We start from the raw sequence: 23365 nt of genomic DNA, 5'->3' as shown, positions 1-23365 counted from the left end.
TAAGCTGATAACAGGGGGAAAATCACATTTAGAATGTTTACCTTCCTGTTAAAAGTAAAGTAAGCCATGGTCACCACCATGCAGGTGTATGTTTTTCCTTGTGACTTTTCCTCACAGTGTCTACATGGTGGGGTGCAGTTGTATGGTAGAGGAGACTTTTCCTTACTGCAGTACTAGGCTGGTCTCAGATGTTACATTGGAGCATGTTAAATATGGTGAGCACAGGGCTATCCAAAGTATTCTTTCAAAGATAGGATGTATAATCCAGTGCAACTTTTCAGAAAGATGTGGCAGGTAAATCAAGTTGTTTTCTCTGCACTCTCTTATCACATCCACTATATGTCTCTTTAAGTGGACCAAAATGATATATTAGAAATCCATTTTCTTTCATTTATTACTTGAACTGAAAGAAAAGTCTGAGAATAGGTATACCAAAAGAATTTATTATTAAGAAAATGCAGAAGAGAAGTGACAGTGAATTAACCTACAATAGTAATTTCAATTTTATGAGAGTATATTTAACTTGGAATCAGGTCCATATCATCACAGCATATGGTAACAGTGTTTTAGAAAATAGGAACTGTCAAAAATACTTGTGCAAGATCTGCAAATTGGTAAGTGTATGTTCATTAGAAGCTTAGGAAATTATGAGAAGAAAAAGAACTGGATAAAAGGCAGTGTGTCCAGTGTGGAAAGCAGTGGACTCAAGCATTTGATTTTCAGGAAGGAATGAAGCAGAGCTGGAAAGCAGGAGGCACTGAGGCCAAACCAATGAGCATTGGGGTTATATCTATGTCCTTTGGGTGAACCAGAGGTTTCAGGTTGAAGTTCTGTAAAATGCTGGTTAGGAACAGGAACAGCTCCATGCGTGCCAGGCCTTCTCCTGCACATATCCGTTTCCCTGTGTAAAAATGTCAAAGAGGTAACTATGCCTTATTCACAAGTGTGAGCCTGAGACACACAAAACTCTTAACTAATATTGGAGGTTAAGAATAACTGTTGAGTTATTAGATGTATGGTTAGATGGATGAATGACTGAGAGTTACCCTATCAGGCAAGTTGACAAAAGTGGGTCACATTTATTTCCTAAAGACCATGCAATCTTAAGGAAATAGCAAGAGCTATAGAATATGGTTGCAGAGCATTCAACTCAGGTCCTTTTTAACAGAAGCAAGTTATCTTAACTGCTGATTCACATCTTCAAACCCATTCTTACTTTTGTAAAAATGGCCCATTCTAGAAAGTTGAAGGTACATGCTCAAAATGACTTATGGGAACTGAGGAGCTATTGGCAAATGATGGCTTTTGAGAGAAGGAGAGCTAGTTTAATAGTGGATGTGGCCCCTGGTAGGTTACCAAAGTTGCAGTGGATGACTCTATACTCATACACACAGTAGCATCATATAGAAGACTCAGTGGGCACATGAATTTGGGAGAGAGAATGGTGCTGGGGCTTATGGGAGGACTGTAGGGATAAAGTGCTAGTGAACTTGTTTATAACATAGGATACAAGTAAGAAACATTCATAATAAATACATACTTTTAAATATTCTGCATTTTTTTCTTGTTCTCTATCACTAATGGGTAGGTGTGTGCGGAAGCTCCTTTATAGAAGCAGGGGAAAGAGGGACAATATAGGGGTTTTACAGAGGGGAAACCCAGAAGGGGGATAACATTTGAAATGTAAATAAATAAAATAACCAATGAAAACATTTAAAGAAAAAATTTGATGTTTCTTAACATTTCCCTGGGATAGTGATGTGCCATTCTCTCTTACTGCACTAGTAAAACTGTATCACCATGTTCACTCATCTGTTTTTCTGACTGAGCTTGATTTTTGGAGTTTCTCTGTGTTTTTAGACACCTGTTTCAGCTTAAGCAAGCCAGGATGTGAGGAAGGAGCAACAAGAATGAAGAAGCCAAAATATGGCAGTCTCCAAATTCATGATAAGTGAATAAAGCCTAAATGAGGTTTAACTTCCAGAAATCATTAACGACCTCTTGGTGTCTTTGTGATATAGCTAAAGGCAGAATGCAAATAGCATAAAGTCTTGTTTTCTCAAATTGTCATAAATGATTGTGAAAACTAAGGTATCCCTTTTTAAATCTTTTGACAGGGAGCATGTTTCAACAAGGGCAATGCCTGGGCACTTGGAATATGCTCCTGATTATGCATAAATTACAAATTTACTAACCTTATGGGAGTCACCATGTAAGGTCCAAAACAGACACAATGTGCATGCCTTTTGGCCAGTTTATGCTGGCTAATTTTGCGTCAACTTGACTAAAGCTAGTGCTATTTAGAAACAGGGAAACTCATTCATGAAAATGCCTGACCAGACTGCCCTGCAGGTAAGCCTGTGTGTCCATTTTTTGGATTGATTTTTGATGTGGAAAGACCCTGTGCACAGTGTCAGTAGTGACACTTCTCAGTTCATGGTCCTGGGTTTCTTTAGTAAGCAGGCTGAAGGAAACTTGTTAGCAACACTCCTCTATGGCCTCTACATCATTTCTAGATTCCAGATAAGTGTCTTGAATTTCTGTTCAGATTTCCTGATGTTAGAGTACAAATTTCAAGATGAAATTTAATCTCCAAATTGTTTTGGTCATTGTGTTTTATGACACCAACTGAAAATGTAAATCACACGTATGAAAATGAGTTTGCATTACCTGTTGAGAATGGCATGAAGTAGTCACTTTTTTTAAACTTCCCATTCTCATCTAGAAAGTGCCCAGGGTCAAACTTCTCTGGGTTAGGGAACTCCTTGCTATCATGCAGCACTGATGACAGTGATGTTATTACAGTCGTTCCCTGGAACAACACACAACAGAGACACCAAGTTACAAAGAAATTATGGAGCTAAAACATATTAGGAAAATAACTTAGTTTACTCTCTCTTCCATAAAAGGGGTTAATTTTTTTTAATTACCAGGCCTTTCCTTAAAAACCTATACTAAGAAAAACTGAAATATCTGAGTGAAATGGATTATTTTCTAGATAGATACCATATACCAAAGTCAAATCAAAATCAGGTAGCCTGTCTTACCAATTTCATATCCCCTAATGGAAAGAGTAGCAGTCATTAAAACCTCCCAACCAAAAGTAGCCCAGTGCCAGATTGTTTTACTTCAGAATTCTAGCAGACTTTCAAAGAAGAGCCAATACCCATATTCCTCAAATTATTCCACAAAATATTAACAGAAGAAACACTGAGCAAGTCTGTAGACAAAGGCATTCTCCTGGTTCTTCATGATTGGTCTTGATGGAAGCAACGGACCGTGTTTAAGCATATAGTATATTAGGTGTTCATGGTGGAAAATGGATGCATAAACCCTTTCTCAGGGTCTAACCTGAGATCAATAACTTTTTGCAAGGAGGAATGTCTGGGAAAGAAAGTTTATTTGCTAAGCCCTCAGGGCCTAAAGATACTTCATTAGCAAGGAGAAATCTGTTTTGGGCTTATGTGACCACAAAACAAGTTTCTTTAATTGAGGAAAATATCACCTGTTCCAGGATAGGAGTCTGTCAGGAAATGGGGAGTTGTCTAAGGTTTGTGCCACCGAATCTCCCAGATCTCAACCTGTTCTACCCACCAAGCTTCCTGGTATGGTTTTATTTCACACAATTTATTATATAAACAAACTTGAAGGAAAAGAAAAACATGATGATCTCATTAGATGCTGAAAATGCCTTCAACAGAATCCAATGACCCTTTATACTAGATGTTTTTGGAAGATCAGGAATTCAATGTTTATATCTAAATTATGTTTATTGTGTTTACTGTTAAAAAGCAATATACAGCAAGCCAATAGTCAACTATATGCAATCCCACTAAAATCAGGATCAAGACAAGGTTGCCTGCTCTCTCCCTATCTATTCAATATAGTACTTGAAATTTTAGCTAGAACAATAAACAACAAAAGGAAATCAAAGTGATTCAAATTAGAAAAGAAGAAGTCAAGGTGTCACTATTTGCAGATGATATGATGGTATATATAAATTCTACCAGAGAACTCTTACAGGTATTGAACAACTTCAGCAAAGTGTCTGAATATAAAATTAACTCAAAGGATTCAGTGAACCTCCTTTATACAAATGATAATTTGTTTGAGAAAGAAATTAGAGAAACAACACTCTTCACAATAGCCACAAATAATATAAAATATCTTGGTGTAACTCAAACCAAGCAAGTGATAGAACTCTCTGATAAGAACTTCAAGTCACTGAAGAAAGAAATCAAAGAACTCCTCAGAAGGTGAAAACATTTCCCATGCTTATAAATCTGTAGGATTAACAATGAAAATGGACATCTTACCAAAAGTAATCTACAGATTTAAGGCAATTCCCATCAAAATTCCAATACGATTTTGTGTTGAAATATTGAATGAGAAATTCTCAACTTTATCTGAGATCAAAATCCAGGGTAGCTAAAACAAATCTGAACAATAAAAGTACCTCTGAAAGAATCATTATTCCTGACCTCAAGATGTACTACAAGGTAATAGTGATAAAAACTGCACAGTATTGGTACAGATAGACAGGTTGATCAATGGAGTAGACTTAAAGATGCAGAAAAAGAAGGGGTTAATATAAACGAGAACACTGATATTTCAACACACAAAGCAGGTTAGAAACAAGGTGGAATTTGAGATCAATCCCAGTAATGTGACTAACATGCCATCAATGACATTTAAATCAGAACTTTGGAATCTGGGACTGGTACTGAGTGAGAGTCTCACTACCTTTGTCTCTAGTTTGTCATGTGGTCTTCAGAAGTTACATAGATCATGGTTTCAAATGAAATACTGTGTTTTGTGTGGTTAATAATAAAAAGATCATTTAAGCAAAATATACAACATTCTGAAGGACAAATATCGCTTGTTTTTCTCTCTTAGACAATTCATATATACAAATATAATCATGTGATGGACAGAAGAGACTACACTTTTATAAGAATCTATATATTTGTATAAATACAAATACGTGGGACTCTTTGTAGGATGGAAGAGGAATAATTGAAGAGGATAGGAAGGAGGAAAGACAGAAAATAAGGACAAGATAAATAAAACAAAATAAATTAAGAGTGATTAAGAAACTGAAAACAACCTAGATATCCCTCAACTTAAGAATAGATACAGGAAATGTGGTACATTTACACAATGGAATACTGATCTGCTATTATAAACAAGGTCATCATGAATTTTGTGGGCAGGTGGATGAAACTAAAAAGTATGATCCTGAGTGAGGTTTCCCAGACCCAAAAGGACATGTATGGTATATAATCACTGATAAGTGGATATAAGTCAAAAATTTCAGAATATCCATGATATAACTCATAGACCATATAAAGCTTTAACAGAAAGGAAAGAAGGCCCAAGTGTGAACAATTCCACTTAGAAGGGTGTGAGCACCTGATTCGCCAGCAAGAAAGACGCCACAACAGGATCCTTCTGCACACGTTTATTGGGAGAGCTTGATTGCAGAGGCGAAAAGACCCCAAGCCCCAGAACTGGCGCTGCTTATATAGGCCTAGGAGAGATGTGTCTACACCTGATTGGTTATGCTTTCAGTACCTCATTTGCATGCCTCAAGCCAGGCAGTGACTCAGCAAAAAACTCTACTGCACATGCGCACATTAGTTGTTTACCCAAACTTATGGGTGGTGGCCAGCAGTAGCCAGCGCCATCTTGTACTGGCATATGTGGCTTCCCACAGAACAAGAAACAGAATAATCATAGAAGGTAGAGGGAGGGAGGGAAGGATGTGGCTGTGAGCAGTGAAGAGGACAGGAAAGGAGGGCATGAACACATATGGGGGAGAGAGGATAGAGGCCAAGAGGGCCAAGAGAATGAATAGAGAATGCAGCAGAGTGGGATTGGGCATGAAGGATTGGGTCCTCTAGAAAGTCCCAGAGACCTGGAATGTGAGAGGCTTCCAGGATTCAGTTCAGATGTTCTTAGATGAAATGGCCAACAGTGAGGAAGTGGAGCTTCAAGAGGCCACCTCCAGTAGATAGACAGGGCAAATAGTGCAGGGATTGACTCACTAACCCATGTTTAAAATCTTTGGCTCAGAATTGTTCCTTTCTAATCGAAATGTAGGGACAAAAATGGAGCAGAGACTAAAGAAAAGTCCATCCAGTGAGCAGCCCAACTGGAGATCCATCCCATGGGCAAGCACTAATCTGTAACCCAGTCCCAAAAGGACATGTATGGCATGTATTCACTTATAAATTAGCCATAAAATACAGGTACTATGCTACAATCCACAGAGCCAAAGAAGCTAAACAAGAATTGAGGCCTAAGCAAGGAAGTTTGAATCTCACTTAGAAGGGGGAATAAAATAGTCATAGGAAACAGATGGAGGGAGGGAATTGGGAGGAAGAGTGTACTGGGAGGAGAATGAGGGGTTCAGGATTAGGTGGGGTAATGACAGGAGAGATGACTAGATGGCCATGAAAATGAATGGAAATCTGCAATCAATTCGGTAAGGAGGTAAGGAGCATCTCCAGGATGATATAGAGAGCAAGGACACAGAAGGAATCCAAGAATCAACCTAGGTGACCTTAGCTGTGACTCACTACAATTAGGATATGGAACCTGAAGAGGCCACCTCCTGTAGCCAGGCAGGAAACTAGTGGAGCAATAGAGACACCAACCTGCCCTCAAAATGTTCAACCCCAAATCTGTCATGTCTACAAGAAATGCAGGAATTGGGTACAGCAGAAACTGAAGGAATAGCAGTCCAATAAGCAGCCCAACTAGAGACCAAGTCTTCAGCAAGCATCAATCCCTAACACTATTAATAATAATCTCTTTGTGTAAACAAAGGAGCATGTTGTCCTCTGAAAGACTCTACCTAGCAGTGGACTCAGACAGATACAGACACCCACAGCCAAATGGAGGATGGATCTTAGGGACTCTTATGGAAGAATAGGAGGAAGGATTGCAGGAATCCGAGAGGACAGAAACTCCACAGGAAGACCAATGGTGTCAACTAACCTGAACCTGCAGGGCTCTCAGAATCTAAACCACCAACCAAAGAATATACTCCAAGCTGACCTAGACCTCCGTGCACATATTTAGCAAATGTGCAGCCTGGTCTTCATGTGGGTACCAAGCAACTGCAGCACAGGTAATCACAAAACGCTGATACCATATGTGCAAGCTGTTCTAGCTGGGCAACCTTGTCTGGCCTCAGTGAGGGAGGAAGTACCTAACCTCTTAGAAATACCAAGGTGGAGGTATGCAGGCAGCTGTGGGGGGTGGGGGGGTGGGGAAGAGCACCTGCTCAGAGGAGAAGGGAAGGGGTTATGGGGGAAGGATTGTGGGAGGCAGTGATCCAGAGTGGAGTCAGTGAGCAGGACATAAAGTGAATAAGTAAAAATAAAATAAAAATAAAATAAAAATAAAATAAAATTAAGTATTGATGGTCATGTTTTTAGTGCAATTACAGCTAAAAAAAAAGAAACAGCTTCTATAGATTCATGTAGATGGTTTGAGCTGGTGCTGGCAGATTCTCTTAACATAAAAAAACTGATATCACATAATCCTCAAACATCTAACAGCTGGGAATGATCTGTATAATGCTTTCATGGGCTGTAATCCTCTCTTTCCATTCTATCTGTCTGCTGTCTGTCTGTGTCTCTCTCCATCTGACTCTGAGCATGAAAACTAAACATGTTTTAAATAAAAAAAAAAAGAAAGAAAGAATATTTTTGGTGTGTGGAAAGCCTGTGAAAATTACATTTCAGACTCCATAACTATGGTCTACAGCCCTCCTCATTTGTTTGTAGAGCATCAGTGACTGCTCTCTCCTACAATGAGGGAACTCAAAGGACTAGCAGCATTTTCATGCCTTATTGCATTGGGAATGCTGCAGGCAAAGTTGATTGTTTCTTATCTTAGCCTGCTATCTCTACTGAGATCTTTGGCTCCAGGTGGACAAAGAAAGTCACATGTTTGTGACAGCATTGTTATTGTAAAAGGCTGTGTTCACAGCTACATCGGGATGTTTATTTCTGTAACAAGAGTTTTATGTAGGAAAAGAGTGCATTATTCCAGCTCACCATACCCAACAGAGAACAGTCACATCAGGAACAGCTAGCAAAGCAGTGAAGGAGTTTGAGTTCAGCAGATGCAACACTCTAAATATGACAGTAAACCCGAGGAGGGGATCAGGGAAATAGGTCACTCCTGTCATAATCTTTAGCCTATTGAGCATTTAGTTAGGTGTAAAGGCATAAACAAGTTACATTATAATAGCATAAACTTCAGTACTGAAAAGCAAAATTTTATCCCAGGTATGTGCTTTGACCAAAACAGAGAAGAACGAATATTCCACCAAGTCTGATCATAGGGTATGACCCAGGACCACTTTGTAAAATCAATTCAACTTTTGCCATAGATTGAAATTAGTAATTATTCGTATTAATGTTCCCCATAAAATAGAATCTTTACATATATTATTTTAAAATAATAAAATAGAAAGCCTTTATATTGTTAACTAAAACATCTGTCTACATAGGTATGAATTTGAGAGTACCTGAAAGATGCTAAACAGAGGGTTATTATTCTAATCTTAGTAGACTCTCTCATAATTAATCTGAAGTATATATTTATATTCTATTTTATATATGTGTGTGTGTCTGTATATATATATATATATATATATATATATATATATATATATATATATATATAACTCTGGATATATATATCCAGAGTTTTTGGAAAAATCAAGAAAAAGTTGGGAAATAAACATGGAGATGTAAGCACCTAGGCTTTACTAAAATATTTGGAAAGAAGAGCAAATGTGGAAGTGACTCTGCCATGACCCTGCCTCCTGTACATCTGCTCTCCCATCCATGAATCAGCATAAGGCACTCATAGCACTATATGACTCTGTGGACTGGAATCACATTGTGAACCTAGGAGCATCAAAAGCATAGAGATGCAAAAACATAAGCTTACCTTGGGGATGTAGTAGTTCCTGAATTTAATGTCACAGGTCACTTCATGGGGCAGGTTGTTGGGGACAAGGTCAATGAATCTCTGGACCTCATGAATCATGGCATTTGTATAGGGCATGTGGTTCTTGTCCTGCATGCAGGGGCTTCGGTGTTTGCCAATCACATGCTCAATTTCTTCCTGGACTTTAGCTTATTGGTCACAGTGAAAGGTGTTGGAAAAGGAGAGAAGTGACATGTTTTTTTTTTTTTTTCACAACAATGCAGGCCTATCTAGGGCATAATGAAGGTGCCTTAAAGTGTTATGTACTAGTAAAATTTTTGAAAAGAGCTCTGATCAATACACACACACACAGACACACCCAGAGACACAAACAGTACAGACCACAGTACACACACCATATACACTGCAATTGTATCCATACCACTCACCTACTAAATAGTTACTACTTGTGTGTAAAGCATTTCTCTCTCTCTCTCTCTCAATCTCTCTCTCTCTCTCAAACTCTCTCTCTCTCTCTCTCTCTCAATCTCTCTCTCTCTCTCTGCCTCCCTCTCTCTTTTTATAAATACACATTTATACATGTGCATTTTCAAACATTTACTTGGGCATTGGAGGCAGAATGACATTCTTAGGTTCTTAGATGTTCTTCAGGAGTCATTCTCCTTGTTTCTTCTCTGATTCTAAGACCCTCCAGTGAATTGATTAGGCTAGAACAACTATCCAGTAAACACCTCAGTTATCTTTTCTTCATATATCCAGTGATAAGATTACAAGCATGGGCCACCATGTCAGACATTTAAAATGGGCTCTGGGAAATGTGGCATGTTTGTTACAATAATGCAAGATTACCCAGTGCATGGAGACTATGCCTCAGCAGAATTATAAACATACATTTCATGATCAAGAATAAATTCAGGTGTACAGAACTGCTATGACATAGATTTATGATATTGTCCTATAAAATTAGGATTATTACTCATTAGAATATATTTAATATTTAGAGTCATAATAAAATATAGGTAATTAAATATTTTAAACAATAAATTTAAGTATCATTATCTGTTATGATAGTCATTGATGAAAGACATTTGGTATCAGCTATCTGTTAAAATTCAATATTTATTTTCAATTCATGTGCATGCATGTGTAGTTTGAAACTATTTCTCCAACTATTTTCTCATTATGCAACAGTGACAAGAATCATGTAAAACCTATTTGTATGTTCCAAAATCCTCAATTAGGGGAGTAAAACAATAGGTAACCACGGTCCAATATATTCAGATGGTGCCTACCACCTGCCTAGGAATCCAGAACACATAGTCTCTACTTTTCTTAGTCACCCTCCTCATTACAGACAGTGAAACAGAAAATGAAATACTGAGAAGTCAAATGACTATGTGCAAATGTCTATCCAGCATCTTATCAGCATCTTACAAGAGCACAGTGGTTCAACACCTGTATCAACCTCACCTGTGACATGTGGGTACTTCAACAGGAGTAGGAGAGCATATCTCAGTGTTATGCTCATTGACTCTGTCCCACCAATAAAAAGATCAGCCACTGTTATTGCCAGGTGTTCAAAATTATTTTTCAATGAATGATTGCCATCTTCCTAAGAATGATTTGATACAATAATTTGATTGATTGATTGATTTTTTTTACTGAACACAACACTTCAACAAATCTATAATATTGGACATCTTCATTTTATGGCCAACACACTGTCTCTAAATGTACATAAAATAGTGGTGGAAACTAATATGACTTTTCAGAATCTGTGGTATTGATTGTCTAAATTCCATTTTTATATTTATATTTCTTGTTTGTCTAAAATTGAACTCCAAAGATTATCTGCCCATGTGTGTGTATGTTTGTGTGTAAAATGTTTGATAAGTCTATAGAAAATATGGAAAAAAGAAGATGATTTTGTTTATGTCAATTTTCTAATATTAAAACCTGTTTTTGACAAGCCTCTTCCGGTCAGAAAAGCACCGGGGCAGCTGGGGCGCAGGGTCGGCTGACACTCGCCAGCTACCCACAACACCCGCCACAGGATCTTAAGACTTCTGGAGAGTGGAACACAGCTTCTGCTCCAATCCAATTGCGTGCGGGACCTGAGACTGCATTAGTTAGGGAAGCAGAAACCGGCCTGAGTAGGGCCACAGGCCTCATCCGGCCGGATCAGCGCCAGGGTAGCTGTAGCGCAGGGTTGCCTGACACCCGCCAGCTACCCACGACCCCCGCCGCAGGATTTTGGGACTGCTGGTGAGTGGAACACAGCTTCTCTCCAGTCCAATCACGCGGGACCTGAGACTGCTCTGGTTGGGGAGAGAGAAATCCGGCCTACATAGGGCCACAAGCCTCTTCCGGTCAGAAAAGCACCGGGGCAGCTGGGGCGCAGGGTCGGTTGACACTCGCCAGCTACCCACAACTCCCGCCACAGGATCTTAAGACTTCTGGAGAGTGGAACACAGCTTCTGCTCCAATCCAATTGCGAGCGGGACCTGAGACTGCATTAGTTAGGGAAGCAGAAAACCGGCCTGAGTAGGACCACAGGCCTCTTCCAGCTGGACCAGCACCGGGGTACTGTCAGCTACCCACGACCCCCGCAGCAGGATTTTGAGACTGCTGGTGAGTGGAACACAGCTTCTGCTTCAATCTTTAAACAGTGACAACGATAACAACTAACCCCAGAGATTACCAGATGGCGAAAGGTAAACGTAATAATCTTACTAACAGAAACCAAGACCACTCACCATCATCAGAACCCAGCACCCCCACTTCGCCCAGTCCAGGGCACCCCAACACACCGGAAAAGCTAGACACGGATCTAAAAGCATATCTCCTGATGATGGTAGAAGACTTCAAGAAGGACTTTAATAACACACTTAAAGAAATACAGGAGAACAATGCTAAACAGGCAGAAGACACTAAAGAGGAAGCACAAAAATCCCTTAAAGAACTGCAGGAGAACACTGCTAAGGAGTTACAAATCCTTAAAGAAAAACAGGATAACATAATCAAACAGGTAGAAGTCCTTACAGAAAAACAGGAAAACACATCCAAACAGATGATGGAAATGAACAAAACCATACTAGACCTAAAAAGGGAAGTAGACACAATAAAGAAAACCCAAAATGAGGCAACACTGGAGATAGAAACCCTAGGAAAGAAATCTGGAACCATAGATACAAGCATCAGCAACAGAATACAAGAGATGGAAGAGAGAATCTCAGGTGCAGAAGATTCCATAGAGAACATCGGCACAACAATCAAGGAAAATGTAAAATGCAAAAATATCCTAACTCAAAACATCCAAGAAATACAGGACACAATGAGAAGACCAAACCTACGGATAATAGGAGTGGATGAGAATGAAGATTTTCAACTCAAAGGACCAGCAAACATCTTCAACAAAATTATAGAAGAAAACTTCCCAAATCTAAAGAAAGAGATGCCCATGAACATACAAGAAGCCTACAGAAATCCAAATAGACTGGACCAGAAAAGAAATACCTCCCGACACATAATAATCAGAACAACAAATGCTCTAAATAAAGATAGAATACTAAAAGCAGTAAGAGAAAAAGGCCAAGTAACATATAAAGGCAAGCCTATCAGAATTACACCAGATTTTTCACCAGAGACTATGAAAGCCAGAAGATCCTGGACGGATGTTATACAGACACTAAAAGAACACAAATTCCAGCCCAGGCTACTATACCCAGCCAAACTCTCAATTAACATAGATGGAGAAACCAAAGTATTCCACGACAAAACCAAATTCACACATTATCTCTCCACGAATCCAGCCCTTCAAAGAATAATAACAGAAAAAAACCAATACAAGGACAGGAACCACGCCCTAGAAACAACAAGAAGGTAATCCCTCAACAAACCTAAAAGAAGACAGCCACAAGAACAAAATGCTAACTTTAACAACAAAAATAACAGGAAACAACAATTACTTTTCCTTAATATCTCTTAATATCAATGGACTCAACTCCCCGATAAAAAGACATAGACTAACAAACTGGCTACACAAACAAGACCCAACATTTTGCTGCTTACAGGAAACTCATCTCAGAGAAAAGGATAGACACTACCTCAGAATGAAAGGCTGGAAAACAATTTTCCAAGCAAATGGCATGAAGAAACAAGCTGGAGTAGCCATTCTAATATCTGATAAGATTGACTTCCAACCCAAAGTCATTAAAAAAGACAGGGAGGGACACTTCATACTCATCAAAGGTAAAATCCTCCAAGAGGAACTATCAATCCTGAATATCTATGCTCCAAATACAAAGGCAGCCACATTCATTAAAGAAACTTTAGTAAATCTCAAAGCACACATTGCACCTCATACAATAATAGTGGGAGACTTCAACACACCACTTTCACCAATGGACAGATCATGGAAACAGAAACTAAACAGGGACACAGAGAAACTAAGAGAAATTATGAATCAAATGGATCTGGCAGATATCTACAGAACATTCTATCCTAAAACAAAAGGATATACCTTCTTCTCAGCACCTCATGGTACCTTCTCCAAAATTGACCACATAATTGGTCACAAAACAAGCCTCAACAGATACAAAAATATTGAAATTGTCCCATGCATCCTATCAGATCACCGTGGACTAAGGCTGATCTTCAATAACAAAATAAATAATAGAAAGCCAACCTTCACGTGGAAACTGAACAACACTCTTCTCAATGATATTTTGGTCAAGGAAGGAATAAAGAAAGAAATTAAGGACTTTTTAGAGTTCAATGAAAATGAAGCCACAACATACCCAAACTTATGGGACGCAATGAAAGCATTTCTAAGAGGAAAACTCATAGCTCTGAGTGCCTCCAAAAGGAAACTAGAGAGAGCACACATTAGCAGCTTGACAACACACCTAAAAGCACTAGAACAAAAGGAAGCAAATTCACCCAAGAGGAGTAGACGGCAGGAAATAATCAAACTCAGGGGTGAAATCAACCAAGTGGAAACAAGAAAAACTATTCAAAGAATCAACCAATCAAGGAGCTGGTTCTTTGAGAAAATCAACAAGATAGATAAACCCTTAGCCAGACTCACTAGAGGGCACAAGGAAAGCATCCTAATTAACAAAATCAGAAATGAAAAAGGAGACATAACAACAGATCCTGAAGACATCCAAAACACCATCAGATCCTTCTACCAAAGGCTATACTCAACAAAACTGGAGAACCTGGATGAAATGGAGAAGTTCCTAGACAGATACCAGGTACCAAAGTTGAATCAAGATCAGGTTAATGATCTAAACAGCCCTATATCCCCCAAAGAAATAGAAGCAGTCATTAATAGTCTCCCAACTAAAAAAAGCCCAGGACCAGATGGGTTTAGTGCAGAGTTCTATCAGACCTTCAAAGAAGATCTAATCCCAGTTCTTCACAAACTATTCCACAAAATAGAAACAGAAGGTACTCTACCCAACTCATTCTATGAAGCCACAATTACTCTGATACCTAAACCACAAAAAGACCCAACAAAGATAGAAAACTTCAGACCAATATCCCTTATGAATATTGATGCAAAAATCCTCAATAAAGTTCTTGCTAACCGAATCCAAGAACACATCAAAACAATCATCCATCCTGACCAAGTAGGTTTCATCCCAGGGATGCAGGGATGGTTCAATATACGGAAATCCATCAACGTAATCCAGTATATAAACAAACTCAAAGACAAAAACCACATGGTCATCTCGTTAGATGCGGAAAAAGCATTTGACAAGATCCAACACCCATTCATGATAAAAGTATTGGAAAGATCAGGAATTCAAGGCCCATACCTAAACATGATAAAAGCAATCTACAGCAAACCAGTAGCCAACATCAAAGTAAATGGTGAGAAGCTTGAAGCAATCCCTCTAAAATCAGGGACTAGACAAGGCTGTCCACTTTCTCCATACCTATTCAACATTGTACTGGAAGTCCTAGCCAGAGCAATTCGACAACAAAAGGAGATCAAAGGGATACAAATTGGAAAAGATGAAGTCAAAATATCACTTTTTGCAGATGATATGATAGTATATATAAGTGACCCTAAAAATTCCACCAGAGAACTCCTAAGCCTGATAAACAGCTTCGGTGAAGTAGCTGGATATAAAATTAACTCAAACAAATCAATGGCCTTTCTCTACACAAAGAATAAACAGGCTGAGAAAGAAATTAGGGAAACAACACCCTTCTCAATAGTCACAAATAATATAAAATATCTTGGCGTGACTCTAACTAAGGAAGTGAAAGATCTGTATAATAAAAACTTCAAGTCTCTGAAGAAAGAAATTATAGAAGATCTCAGAAGATGGAAAGATCTCCCATGCTCATGGATTGGCAGGATCAACATTGTAAAAATGGCTATCTTGCCAAAAGCAATCTACAGATTCAATGCAATCCCCATCAAAATTCCAAATCAATTCTTCAACGAATTAGAAAGTGCAATCTGCAAATTCATCTGGAATAACAAAAAACCTAGGATAGCAAAAACTCTTCTCCAGGATAAAAGAACCTCTGGTGGAATCACCATGCCGGACCTAAAGCTCTACTACAGAGCAATTGTGATAAAAACTGCATGGTACTGGTATAGTGACAGACAAATAGACCAATGGAATAGAATTGAAGACCCAGAAATGAACCCACACACCTATGGTCACTTGATCTTCGACAAGAGAGCTAAAAACATCCACTGGAAGAAAGACAGCATTTTCAACAAATGGTGCTGGAACAACTGGTTGTTAACATGTAGAAGAATGCGAATCGATCCATTCCTATCTCCTTGTACTAAGGTCAAGTCTAAGTGGATCAAGGAACTTCACATAAAACCAGAGACACTGAAACTTATAGAGGAGAAAGTGGGGAAAAGCCTTGAAGATATGGGCACAGGGGAAAAATTCCTGAATAGAACAGTAATGGCTTGTGCTGTAAGATCGAGAATTGACAAGTGGGACCTCATGAAACTACAAAGCTTCTGCAAGGCTAAAGACACCATCAATAAGACAAAAAAACCACCAACAGATTGGGAAAGGATCTTCACCTATCCTAAATCAGATAAGGGACTAATATCCAATATATATAAAGAACTCAAGAAGGTGGACTCCAGAAAGTCAAATAACCCCATTAAAAAATGGGGCTCAGAACTGAACAAAGAATTCTCACCTGAGGAATACCGAATGGCAGAGAAGCACCTGAAAAAATGTTCAACATCCTTAATCATCAGGGAAATGCAAATCAAAACAACCCTGAGATTCCACCTCACACCAGTCAGAATGGCTAAGATCAAAAATTCAGGTGACAGCAGATGCTGGCGAGGATGTGGAGAAAGAGGAACACTCCTCCATTGTTGGTGGGATTGCAAGCTTGTACAACCACTCTGGAAATCAGTCTGGCGGTTCCTCAGAAAATTGGACATAGTACTACCGGAGGATCCAGCAATACCTCTCCTGGGCATATATCCAGAAGATGTCCCAACCGGTAAAAAGGACACATGCTCCAATATGTTCACAGCAGCCCTATTTATAATAGCCAGAAGCTGGAAAGAACCCAGATGTCCCTCAACAGAGGAATGGATACAGAAATTATGGTACATTTACACAATGGAGTACTACTCAGCTATTAAAAAGAATGAATTTATGAAGTTCCTAGCCAAATGGATGGACCTGGAGGGCATCATCTTGAGTGAAGTAACACAATCACAAAAGAACTCACACAATATGTATTCATTGATAAGTGGATATTAGCCCAAAACTTAGGATACCCAAGATATAAGATACAATTTGATAAACGCATGAAACTCAAGAAGAATATAGACCAAAATGTGGACACTGTGCACCTTCTTAGAATTGGGAACAAAACACCCAGGGAAGGAGTTACAGAGACAAAGTTCGTAGCTGTGATGAAAGGATGGACCATTTAGAGACTGCTGTATCCAGGGATCCGTCCCATAATCAGCTTCTAAACGCTGACACCATTGCATACACTAGCAAGATTTTGCTGAAAGGACCCAAATATAGCTGTCTCTTGTGAGACGATGCCGGGGCCTAGCAAACACAGGAGTGGATGTTCACAGTCAGCTATTGGATGTATCACAGGGCTCCCAATGGAGAAGCTAGAGAAAGTACCCAAGGAGCTAAAGGGATCTGCAACCCTATTGTTGGAACAACATGATATACTAACCAGAACCCCGGAGCTCTTGTCTCTAGCTGCATATGTATCGAATGATGGCCTAGTCGGCCATCAATGGAAAGAGAGGTCCATTGGACTTGCAAACTTTATATGCCCCAATATAGGGGAATGCCAGGGCCAAAAGAATGGGAATGGGTGGGTAGGGAAGTGGGGGGCGCTATAGGGGACTTTTGGGATAGCATTGGAAATGTAATTGAGGAAAATATGTAATAAAAATCAAAAAAAAAACCTGTTTTAAAATCTGTTTAAATAGTTCATATGATAAACATAATAAAAACATTGGCAGACACTTGACTCTAATGCTTTATCCCTAATATACTATTTCAACACAGAGTTACAAGAAGTTTCTTTGTTCCTAAGTTCAATAGATTCTTGATAGAGTACTCCTAACTAGATTTCTTTTTATTTGTGAGGAAACTTAAATTAAGAGCAAGTGGAAAATTACAGATTTGGTATTAGAGCTGTGGCAAACATTTTATGAAGAATTTGCTACTAACTTTTTTAAAAAGTTATTCATGGACTCAAATTTCTGTAGACTTACCATAAAGATCAAATAGTGATAAAGAGTTAAGAAAGCATATCTAGCAAGATTATATTGACACAGTGAATATGACCTGGGTCCATCGCATGTGTTATCAACTAGCAACATGGTCTATGGAATAGGGAGGGATGAAAGAACTACCTGATCTGAAGAGACATAGGTCACAAAGAAAGAGTGATAACCACTCATGACAAGGGATCAAGGGATCACAGAGATACTAGGAGAAAAGCAGTTCATGAATTTGAGAAGATGATGTGCTGCAGAATTATCAACAAGGCTAGAGCTTTAAATGCTCTGACAGGGGATAATAGATAAAACGTCAATATTATTTTAAAATATCAAATTGATCATAATTTTATAATCTCTAAGTGGCTTCTTGTGTGTTTAATATTGTATAACCAACTTTATTAAATCACCAACTTTCTCTGTATTGATATCTGCCATATAAAACCACTCATCTCTGTAATGCAGCTCCAAATCATTTTCTAACCACGAATATAGCATGGCTTGCATCAAAATTATCCTCAAATACTTATAAAGGTTTACACTAAAAACTAGTAATTTTATTTCTGTACATTGAAATGGTAATTTTATTTCCATATTTGTCCTGTCCAGCAGGACCCAGTTATTCGTGGGTACGAGGGGAACCGCAAACCTGCAAGAGAAATGAGCGGAAGGCAAAGAAGAGAGGAGCCCAATGAGGGTTCCTGTCAAGGTCTCAGTTTATTAGACTGAAAATGCCAGGTTATAAGCACACAGCGAAGGGAAATAGGGAGGGGTTGGGGGGGAATTAACAAAGAACAAAGAAGCAGGCATCTGGGGACATGAAGGCCAAATTCTGACTGCAGGTGTGAGGCAAATTTAGTCCTATATCAGGAATGTAGATTCCTCCTTAACAGTCCGGGGTGTCAAGCTGGCCTCAGCACATAACTCATGTCCTTAGAAGTCTTGGGAGTCAGGAAGAGATAAGGAAGGGGAGACTATAATTCAGCTTTTTATGGCCTCAGGTGCCAGGAAGGGAATAGAGAGGAGGGGGTGAGCAGCTCCTCAACACAAGGCCATTTGGCTTGTTAGGGTGGGAAACTGTGAAAGGCCTACTTGCTCATGGTATGGTCTCCAACATCTCCCCCCTTTGAATTAAATTTAATAAGGCCACACTTAACTGAGGTGATTAAATGATTTTCTCATCCTTGGGTGAGTGGGCATTAACCATGGCTGGGGGAGCATTGACTCCATTCCTCCCGTGGGTGCTGTCAGAACCCACACTCATGGCTCTTGGTATCTTTTGGGGAGGGGAGGCAGAGCCTTAGAAAAATTCTTCGGTTGTAACTGGAACTAGATACCAATCTCAGTCCAAACTGGGTGTGTCTCTCAGGGAACTCAGAAATAGTCAAGTTGGACCTTCCCCTGCAGTGCTTAGCATCGGACCCACGCTGGTGCCCATACTGTATTCGTATTATCACGAACCAGTATACACAATTCTGAGTCCTGTTCAGCTCCTAAAGGAGAATTGTCAACCTCAGATTCAGCAAGGCCTCTGTGGGCTGTACCCACAAGAATTATGACAATGGTAACACCACAATTTGTGGCTCTTAGGTTATATTAGGAGCTAGAGGTCACTCTTCTCATCTCTATTGTCTCCATGGCTTGAGGAACCAAGGGGACTCTGTATTTGCAGCAAGAGCAGAAAACTGGAGGCCAGCACATATTCTGGAATTCATTTGGATACAAAATGGTGCAATTGTGGAAGTTATATCTTAACAGTAACAAACATCTGTCTACATGTATTTAAGGATTGCTCAACAATATGGGAGTCATGCTGTTACTGGAAACCTATCCAACTCTTCTATTGAAGTAATAATTCTTAAACTAGTAAAATTCGTACCTGTGTTATAAATAATTTTCTTAGTACCAATAGACTAGAGCAGCTTTCACATGTCATCAATAAAGCTTCTTTGTGGAGCAAATGGAGAAAGAATCACCTATTTAAATTGCAGAGAACATCTGACTTGGGTTTCCCTCTCCTGAATTATAACATTTACAATATAACTCTGATATTTAAAACTTAGGCATATCTTGGAAGAAGATAAAGAAAGATTGTAAGAGCCAGGGGAATAGGATATCTGCTGCAAGACTGCTTATTCTAGATATGAGAGGGAAGCTCTCATCTCAAAAATGTTCTCCCTGAGAAATATCTGAACAGTGATAACATCAGTGGGAATGATGACATTGATGAGAAAGATGGCATGGTAATTCAACCCTACATGAAGAGATCCAGGCAATTAAAAACTGCAGAGATGGGGAAATTTAGTCTTTCACATAGTTGAACATACTAAATATTATCCAATATTAAATGGTCAGCCTTAAAATATAGACATAAATCAATAATAAATAAACTCAGCTGGTTGCATTTATATATGCAATACATATACACACCACACCACACCCCCATACACACACATATGCACCAATGACCATTAAAAAATAAAAACATGAGACGATCAATACCAAGGACATAAGGATCATGGGAAAGGAAGTAATATATTAAATAAGGGGAATGAATATAGCTGTAAATGTCTATATAAAAATTAAGTGATATATTTTAATAACTCAATGAGGCACTCTAAGCCTTAGAAAAACAAGAACAAATGCCACCTCCAAAAAGTAGATGGCAAGAGATAATTAATATCAAGTCTTAAACTAATAAAATAATAGTGGACAAAGAAACAAAAACTATACAAAGGATCAATTAAAAGAGGAGTTGTTTATTTAATAATATTACCATGAATCTACATGGGAGTGTAGGGGAATATATGTGAGGTTTTGGTGACAGTAAGAGTTTGCGAGTAATGTAATGAAATATAATCTAAAAAACAAAAATTAAATTAAAAGGGAAACAATGATCAAGATCAACAAACCTTTAGCTAACATATCCAAAAGTAAGAGATAGAAGTCCAAATTAAGAAAATCAGAGAAGAAAAGGAGATATCACAACAGACAGTGTAAAACTACAGAGAATCATAAAGATATACTCTAAAAATGTATATTCTATTAAACTGGAAAACATAAAAAAAATGATGAATTTTAGATGCAATGACTTACTAGTGTTAGACCAAAATGAAAGGAATAAAGTCAACAGATGTATAATAGTCAATGACATGGAAGCAGAAAACAAAATTTCCTCAACTACAAAAAGCCTACTGCCAGTTTCAGTGCAGAATTCTACCAGAACTTTAGAGAAAAGATAATATCAATACTTCTCATGTTACTTCAAAAAATGACAAGGAAGGACAATTTTTATGTCATTTGTAGGAATCCAATATTGCTCTCATAACCAAAAGCAGAGAAAGAACAAAGGAAAAAAGAGAAAGTTATAGGCTAATCTCTATGATTAACAAATTTGCAAAAATTCAGAATAAAATATTTTCAAGTTGAATTCAAGATCACCTCAATGCGCTCATCCACCATGATCAAGTGACTTTTATTTCAGAGATGCAAGGGAACTGAAACATATGTAATTCATACTTTAAATAGATTCAGGGACAGTAATCACATGATCATTTCATCACCTGAACCCTATTTCCTACTATTGTGTCTCTGGTATACAAGAGAACCACTGCCTTCAAGAACTCATAGCACCTGTGCTTACCTCCACAAGACCTGCTCAAGAACAACCCAATCTGAAGAGGGAGAGAAGGGGTGTGTGAACTACAACACTGATCTGAGGGTCAGTTGGTGACTTCTAAAGGTAGGAGAGTTCGTTTTTTGTTTTTGTTTTGTTTTTTAATGACTGTAGCTTTTGATAGGTACACCACTTTCCAGTTGAGTGACCCACATCCAGAATAAATGAGAACAACAATAAAAATTCATGTGGCATAAAATAAAAGTATAAAGTGGGACAAGAATTTGGGCAGAGAATGTGGAGGTGGATCAGGACTGAATAGATGATAGATGAGTTAGAAGTGAATACAGGCAAAACAGTTGTGGACTTCTCAAAGAATTAATTAGAATAGTTTAAAAAACAAAATAAAGCCCATGCTCATGGACTGGCAGGATTAATATAGTAAAAATGGCTACCTTGCTGAAAGCAATCCACAGATTCAATGCAATCCCCATCGAAATTCCAACTCAATTCTTCAGAGTTAAAAGAGCAATTTGCAAATACAACTGGAATAACAAAAATTCTAAGATAGTGAAAACTATTCTCAACAATAAAAGAACTTCTGGTGGAATCATCCTGACCTCAAGCTGTACTACAAAGCAATCGTGATTTAAAAAAAAAAAAAAAAAAAAAAAAACTGCATGGTATTGATACAGTGACAGACAGGTAGATTAATGGAATAGAACTGAAGACTCAGAAATGAACCCACACACATAAGGTCACTTGATCTTTGACAAAGAAGCTAAAACCATCCAACAAGAACAACAAAAAACAGCATTTTCAACAAACGATGTTGGCTCAACTGGCAGTTAACATGTAGAAGAATGTGAATTGATCCATTCTTATCTCCTTGTACAAATCTCAAGTCTAAGTGGATCAAGGACCTCCACATAAAACCAGAGACACTGAAATAAATAGAGGAGAAATTGGGGAACAGCCTTCAGCATATGAACACAGGAGAAAATTTTGTGAACAGAACACCAATAACTCATGCTCTAAGATCAAGAATTGACAAGTGGGACCTCATAAAATTGCAAAGGACACTGCAATAGGACAAAACTGCAACCAACAGATTGGGAAAAGATCTTTACTAATCCTACATCCGATAGAGGGCTAATATCCAATATATACAAAGAACTCAAGAAGTTAGACTCCAGATAACAAAATAACCCAATTAAAAATGGTGTACAGAGCTAAACAAAAAATTCTCAACTGAGAAATATCGAATGGATGAGAAGCACCTAAAGAATGTTCAACATCCTTAGTCATCAGGGAAATGCAAATCAAGGCATCCCTGAGATTCCACCTCACACCAGTCAGAATAACTAAGATCAAAATTCAGGTGACAGTAGATGCTGTGGAGAATGTGGAGGAATAGAAACACTCCTCCATTGCTGGTGGGATTGCAAGCTGGTACAACCACTCTGAAAATCAGTTTGGAGGTTCCTTTAAAAATTGAACATACTACTACCTGAGGACCCACCAATACCACTCCTGGGCATATACTCAGAAAGTGCTCCAACTTGTAATAAGGACCCATGCTCCGCTATGTTAATAGCAGCCTTATTTATAATAGTCACAAGCTGGAAAGAACCCAGATGTCCCTCAATACAGGAATGGATACAGAAAATGTGGTACATTTACACAATGGAGTACTACTTAGCTTTTAAAAACAATGAATTTATGAAATTCTTAGTCAAATGGATGGATCTGGAGGATATCATCCTAAGCAAGGTAACCCAATCACAAAAGAACACACATGATACTCACTCTCTGATAAGTGGCTATTAGCTTAGAAGCTAGGAATACCCAAGATACAATTCATAAAACACATGAAACTCAAGAAGAAGGAAGACCAAAGTGTGGATACTTGTTTTCTTCTTAGAAGGGGGAATAAAATACCCATAGAAGGAGTTACAGAGACAAAGTGTGGAGCAGAGACTGAAGGAAAGGGCACCCAGAGAGTGCCCCAT

The 23365-nt window shown here is 38.5% G+C and overlaps 1 protein-coding gene across 1 annotated transcript in view; it reads right to left on the bottom strand.

Annotated features, from left to right (window-relative positions):
• Positions 1-423: 423 nt before the first annotated feature.
• Positions 424-23365, bottom strand: part of LOC110286014 (cytochrome P450 2C54) — a 36195-nt gene continuing 13253 nt past the window's right edge. Inside the window, exons 6-9 of the mRNA XM_085833918.1 lie at positions 10444-10585; positions 8974-9161; positions 2671-2812; positions 424-901 (exon numbers count right to left, since the gene is read on the bottom strand). Coding sequence (XP_085690044.1) covers positions 720-901; positions 2671-2812; positions 8974-9161; positions 10444-10585 — 654 coding nt within the window. The 3' untranslated portion in view covers positions 424-719. The remainder of the gene's footprint in view (positions 902-2670; positions 2813-8973; positions 9162-10443; positions 10586-23365) is intronic.

This window comes from Mus caroli, unplaced genomic scaffold, assembly GCF_978045245.1.
Source record: "Mus caroli unplaced genomic scaffold, Mus_caroli_1 scaffold_20, whole genome shotgun sequence".
Lineage (NCBI taxonomy): Eukaryota > Metazoa > Chordata > Mammalia > Rodentia > Muridae > Mus > Mus caroli.
Note: the sequence above shows the minus strand (reverse complement) of the source record. Positions and strands in the feature narration are given on the sequence as shown.